This window comes from Bicyclus anynana, chromosome 7, assembly GCF_947172395.1.
Source record: "Bicyclus anynana chromosome 7, ilBicAnyn1.1, whole genome shotgun sequence".
Lineage (NCBI taxonomy): Eukaryota > Metazoa > Arthropoda > Insecta > Lepidoptera > Nymphalidae > Bicyclus > Bicyclus anynana.
Genome location: NC_069089.1, coordinates 654,420 through 660,419, shown reverse-complemented (window position 1 = coordinate 660,419; position 6,000 = coordinate 654,420). Strand labels below are relative to the sequence as shown.

At 38.6% G+C, this 6,000-nt stretch overlaps 1 protein-coding gene across 1 annotated transcript; it reads right to left on the bottom strand.

Moving 5' to 3' along the window:
- Positions 1 to 264: 264 nt before the first annotated feature.
- LOC128198266 (uncharacterized) lies at positions 265 to 1,285 on the bottom strand. The gene is made up of 2 exons (XM_052882621.1): positions 1,090 to 1,285; positions 265 to 546 (listed from the first exon to the last, which is right to left on the bottom strand). Exons 1-2 carry the CDS (start codon positions 1,283 to 1,285, stop codon positions 356 to 358), a joined length of 387 nt encoding a protein of 128 aa, XP_052738581.1. The 3' UTR covers positions 265 to 355.
- Between the last annotated feature and the right edge of the window lie 4,715 nt (positions 1,286 to 6,000).

Sequence of the window (6,000 nt, the reverse complement as noted above, 5' to 3'; positions counted from 1 at the left end):
TGAACACATTAAATTATTTTTAAACTTTATAGCGACAAGCCAGTAACTTTAACTTTTCTCTTTGTTTTTTTTTAAATTAAATTAAATAACAAGTCAGTTCACAGGAATCTTATTTGCAGTTCAACACGGAGGATTACTAACTAAGAATTACGTGACATCATACTGGGAAACTAAATCGCACGACATTTCAATTTTGCCAATAGGATTTTATCACCAACCATGAAATCTTCCATAAATTGAGTTCGGAAACAAGTTACGTCCTTCTTCTTCTTCTTCTTTCTTCTGGGCCGTTTCCGCACTTAGCCAAGTGTTTGGCCGTTGTGCGTGGGTCCCTTGGTGTAGGTTCCCGCTGGATTTATTCCATCCAGCCGAGCTCGCTCCAGAAGCTTAGCAGGCCGCCCAGGTCGCCGATAGCCTCATGGAGTGTCGCTGAGGAGCCAATGTAGGTTGCTCGTTGTTCCGTTACGCCTCTGCAACTGAGCATAACGTGTAGCGGTGTCTCGTCCTCCTCCATGCAGGCTCTGCACAGAGGACTGTCGGTCAAACCTAGAATTGAAAGGTGTTTGTTTAGCGGGCAGTGACCTGTTATTAGGCCAACTACTGTTCTCAGCTTGTCTCGTGTGAGGTTCATAAGTTTCTTTGTTATCCTTGGGTCGAGGCCTGGGAGTGCCTCTTTTGTATGTCTACATGTGGTTATGCTGTCCCATAGTTCGGCGTGGGTTCTGATGGTTTGTTTGTGCAGCCATGTTTTGTATTCACTGAATGGTATGGATACTATTGGTTCGGGCCCTACTACCTTCAGTGTCGTGGCGCGACGCGCCAGTTCATCAGCCGCTTCATTACCTAAGATTCCGCTGTGTCCCTTTATCCATCTTAATGTAACTAAGTTATTTGTTGCAAGTTTTGTTAGGGCCTTGTGACAGTCTAGCAGTAGTTTTGACGTAGTCGAGTGTTTTGCCAGTGCTTTTAGTACTGCTTGACTGTCGCTAAGTATATTAATGTTAAAATTTGTTACCTGTCTGTTGGTCACGGCAACAGCCGCAGTTGTGATGCCGACGCATTCTGCCTGGAAGACTGAGTTGTGCTTACCAAGCGCTTGTGCAATCCGTATGTTGAGGTCTTGGCAGTAGACTCCTGCTCCAGTACCTGTGTCAGTCTTCGACCCATCCGTGTACACATCTAGGGCGTCAGGGTTTGTGTAGTAGTCACCGGCCTCCTCAGTGTTGATTTTGTAGGGTTTGTCCATCACAAATTGTTTCTGTGTTTTATCGCATATCCACTCCATACTTGGGTTCATTTGTATTCCCTCTTTTAAGATGTTAGTGTGGGCTGTGTTTGTTTGTTTCCACAACCCGCATGTTTTTAGTCTAAGGGCTGTAAGCGTTGCTTCCTCTTTTATGTGGAGGTGTAATGGAGGGATTCCTAGTATTACTTCCATTGCAGCCGTAGGTGTTGTGCACATACTGCCCGTTATGGATAGCAGTGCTTGTCTTTGGAATTTTTGAAGTTCCTGTTGTGTTGTTGTTTGGAGCACTTTTGGCCACCAGACTATAGAAGCATATGTCACTGAGCTTCTTACGACTGTAAGGTATAGCCACTTCATTATGTGCGGTTTTAGTCCCCATGTTTTGCCTATCATGCGTTTGCACTGACATAGGATGATTGTAGATTTTTGAATTTTCGTTTCAATATGTTTTTTCCAGTTTAACTGTTGATCTAGTGTTACCCCTAAGTATTTTACTTCTGTGGTTAGCTTTAGGGTTACTTTGAATAAAGTCGGTGTTTTTGGAATGTTTGGTTTTCTTTTGTGTGTGAACAGAATGAGTTCTGTTTTTCTGGGGTTAACAGATAGTTCGTTGAGTGTACACCATTTCTCTATCTGCTTGAGTGCATCTTGCATTATTCCACTAAGGGTGTTTTCATGTTTTCCTCCTATAAGTATTGTTAGGTCGTCGGCGTACCCTATTGTTAGGAAGCCTTTGTTGTTCAGTTTGCTGATTAGTTCATTTGCCACCAAGTTCCATAGTAGTGGTGAGAGTACACCTCCTTGAGGGCATCCTCTGGCAGCGATGGCTTGGATTTTTCCATTTATGTTTATTTGTATCGCCCTGAGTGATAAGAGGGCGTTTATCCATTTTCTTATTGTTGAAGGTACATTATGTCGTTCAAGGGATTTTTCTATGCTTTTGAACGTGGTTAGTTACGTCCGTAGTAGTAGTAATAGACGAGAGTTACTCAAACAATACTACTCACAGCTACTATGTTCTGATACTCATAGATATTTCACTAACCAAAAATCATTGTTATGGAACTCTTAACCATAACTAGCCTCAACCGAAATCTAGCGATAAACTCTCTTTGTGTTTCTCGGTAGGTTTCAGCTATCCGAAAATTATAAAGTCCAAAATTTATCTGAGCCCTCTAGCTAAAAGTGCTAATGAAAGTGCACCTTAACAATCATTATCGACTTAATTATTTAACTTTTGACACCGTTGACCGGTCTAATGAATGAGAGCCGATGTATTGTGACGGGAGATTCGTTTAGCGATAGTGAATGGAATGACGAGTTACGTGATTAATTGTACTCAAATCAATTGGGGTACAGTACCTATTGGTTATTGGTTAAGGGCCCGCCTTTGACACATCTCTAATAATAATATAATTGAATGAATGAATGAATGAAATATACTTTATTGTACACCAAAAATAATAATAACAGGCAAGAAATTAACTTAAAAACTAATGTACAATTGGCGGCCTTATCGCTAATGAGCGATCTCTTCCAGACAACCAATCGAAAAAAGAGAAAATAAATACAAGGAATAATGCATAATGACGGGTGTACACATAAAAAGAGAAGTAGAAGATATATTACACTTAGATAATAATATATAAAATCAAAATCAATATATTTATATATATATATGAACACGTACAAATATACATACATACCTACCAACAATTACATATATTCCTACATAAATAAGGATACTTACAAATAAATATATATATATATATATATATATATATATAACATAAGCATACATACGAAAATTTTATTTAAATAATTTAGATGTAAAAAGTAAGAAACAAGACAACATCAACAATTATTTAAACATGAACAAATAAATAAAATCATTTAAACGAAAATAAATACGGAATGATAAAAAGGTCAAGGAGGAAAGAAGTGCATATTTACCAGTTGTTTGAAAGAAGCTAGAGATTGCGCACGCCGAGCCTCGAGAGGTAAGGAATTCCAGAGGCGAGCAGCTTTTACAGAGAATGATTTAGAATAATAGGAAGTATTATGGGAAGGAATTTTTAGAATGAAATTATCCTCAGATCGAAGTGAGCGACAATGAGAATCACTGAGAAAGTTAAATCGCTCCTTTAGATATGGGGGAGTAGCAGGGTTAAAAAGGACGTTATATAAAATAAAAAGAATGTGAGTATTCCTGCGAAGGCGAATTGAAGGCCACTTGAGTTTATCGCGAAATTCGGAAATATGATCATATTTGCGAAGTCCAAATATGAATCTTATACAAATGTTCTGAATGCGCTCAAGCTTATCAAGCAGTTTCTCACTCAAATTAAGATAACACGTGTCAGCATAATCGAGAATTGGTAGTAGGAGTGATTGTGCAAGCGCAATTTTAGTAGATACTGGAAGGAAATTTCTTAATCTTCGAAGTGACCCTATAGATGCAAACACCTTCCTACTGACCTCACTTACCTGGGGTGCCCAAGTAAAATACTTATCGAAAGTAACACCGAGGTTTTTAATCGTGTCACTAAATGGCACATACGTTCCATCAAAAACTACACTAGGAATAAAAGCCCAATCAATGCGTGCTACCAAATTATGACTACCTATAACTATAACTTGAGTTTTGGAAGGATTCACTTTCAGACCGTATGAATTGCTCCATTGTACTATCGAATCTAAATCCTTATTTATAACATTTATTGCATTAGGCAAATCAGACAGTTTGGCCTGAACGTATATTTGGAGATCATCCGCATACAGGTGGTAGAGAGAAGAAAGCTGAAGAGTGATAGAACTAATGAAAATTGAAAAAAGGAGAGGAGACAACACGCCACCTTGTGGAACACCGGCAGAAATCGTGCACCAGTTAGATACAGAGTCATTGACTCGCACACACTGCCGGCGACCAAACAAGTAACTACGAAACCAGTCAATCACTTCAGGAGATATGTTGAGAGAACCTAGTTTAGCCAATAGAAGATCAAAATCAACATTATTAAATGCATTACTAAAATCAAGTAAGGCCAACACCGTAACACATTGATTATCCATACCAAGGCGAATATCTTCAGTAATTTTGATTAATGCAGTAGTCGTACTATGACCAGTCCGGAAACCCGATTGAAATGGGTTCGAAAGATTTTGTCTAGTTAGGAAAAGGCTTAATTGACGGTGAACTATTCGCTCAAACACTTTTGAAAGAAACGGAAGGATGGAAATGGGTCTATATTCAGAGAAACTGGAAGGATTTATTTTCTTAGGAATAGGAGTAACTTGAGCATTTTTCCAAGACGAAGGAAAGCTCCCGGAAAGAATAGAGAAATTAAATAAGGATTTGATTATCGGGGCTAAGATGTTAATGATAGGAACGATCATCTTACGACTAATGCAGTCAGTACCAACGGCATTGGAATTGACCTCGCTAATACTTCTCACAACATCACTATCTGTGATATGACAGAAAATGAAAGAAGGATCGTCAAAAGTGGGTAAAGCTATTAAATTATTTATAGTGTTTAGTTTTGTGACGTCATCAATAGCGCAAGAAGAAGAAAAATGATTATTAAGCTGATCTAAATCAAGTTTACAGGAATCATTATTCTGACGTGCTTTCCCAACTCCAAGTGACTTGAGAAATTTCCACACTCTACCGGAATCTTCTTCTTCGAGTATGGACTTATGGATATGGCGTCGTTGCATATCTCTACATAACCTGTTGCATCGATTCCGAATAGTGTGATACTTGTTCTTATTAACATCACAGTTGTTACTTTTATATTTAGCTTTTGCAGAATTCTTTTTATTTTGCAAAGCTTTAAGCTCCTGAGTAAGCCAGGGAGCAGGAAGGTGCTTAAGCCGAACTGGGCGAATCGGAGCATGCACATCGTATAGTTGCGTTAGGAGAGTGTTGAAACTATTAACTCTATCATCAATACAGGCTCCGGTAAGAACACTTGTCCAATTTATCCCTGCTGCATCATCCTTTAAGCTATCGATGTCCATATTACCAAAATTACGTTGCAGAAGAATTCTCGGTTTAGCTTTTGGGGGACGCATTTTATAGGACACATAGATCAAATCATGGTATGAAAAAGCATCTGCGGAACACTGGCCATGTTTGGCAACATGATCAAGGGAAGAGACTAATATGATGTCTAGAAGAGTTGGGCAAGAATTAGGAAATGAGTGTGTAGCTAACAGAGGGAGTATATGTAAATTAGCTGCCCTCACAAGAGTTTTTAAACGCACAGACCGCGAGTCCGATTTCAGTAAACACGTATTAAAATCCCCCATAATTATAGTATGTTTATATAAAGGAATAAATTTATCTAAAAGGTTTTCAAAAGCAGAATAGTAATCTATTGTGAGACTAGGATTATAATACACACCCAGTAACATTTTAGTGTTTGAAAAAAGTACCTCAATAAATAAATGTTCCGCTCCCGGTGCCGTCTGGGGATTTGACAAGTTTATGATGGTGAAAGGGATATGGGAACGTAGATAAATGGCTACACCACCACCGGTCCGATGAATACGGTCATTTCGTATTAATCGAAAGCCAGGAAGAGCATAGGACGTTGAAGACAAACACGGTTTAAGCCATGATTCTGATATCAGAATGGCATGGATGTTCGTGTTATCAAAAGATGAGAGCATATCTGAATAATGTGCAGGAATACTCTGAGCATTAATATGAATAATATTAAAGTTTTTCGATACATCAGAGAAGTACA

Bases quoted from the DNA above. Each gene is read 5' to 3' on its own strand.
- LOC128198266 (XM_052882621.1), bottom strand. From the start codon at position 1,285: ATGGAGTGGATATGCGATAAAACACAGAAACAATTTGTGATGGACAAA. The intron at 547-1,089 runs GTAAGCACAACT...TTTCAATTCTAG, and splicing joins ACGGATTGCACAAGCGCTTG to GTTTGACCGACAGTCCTCTG.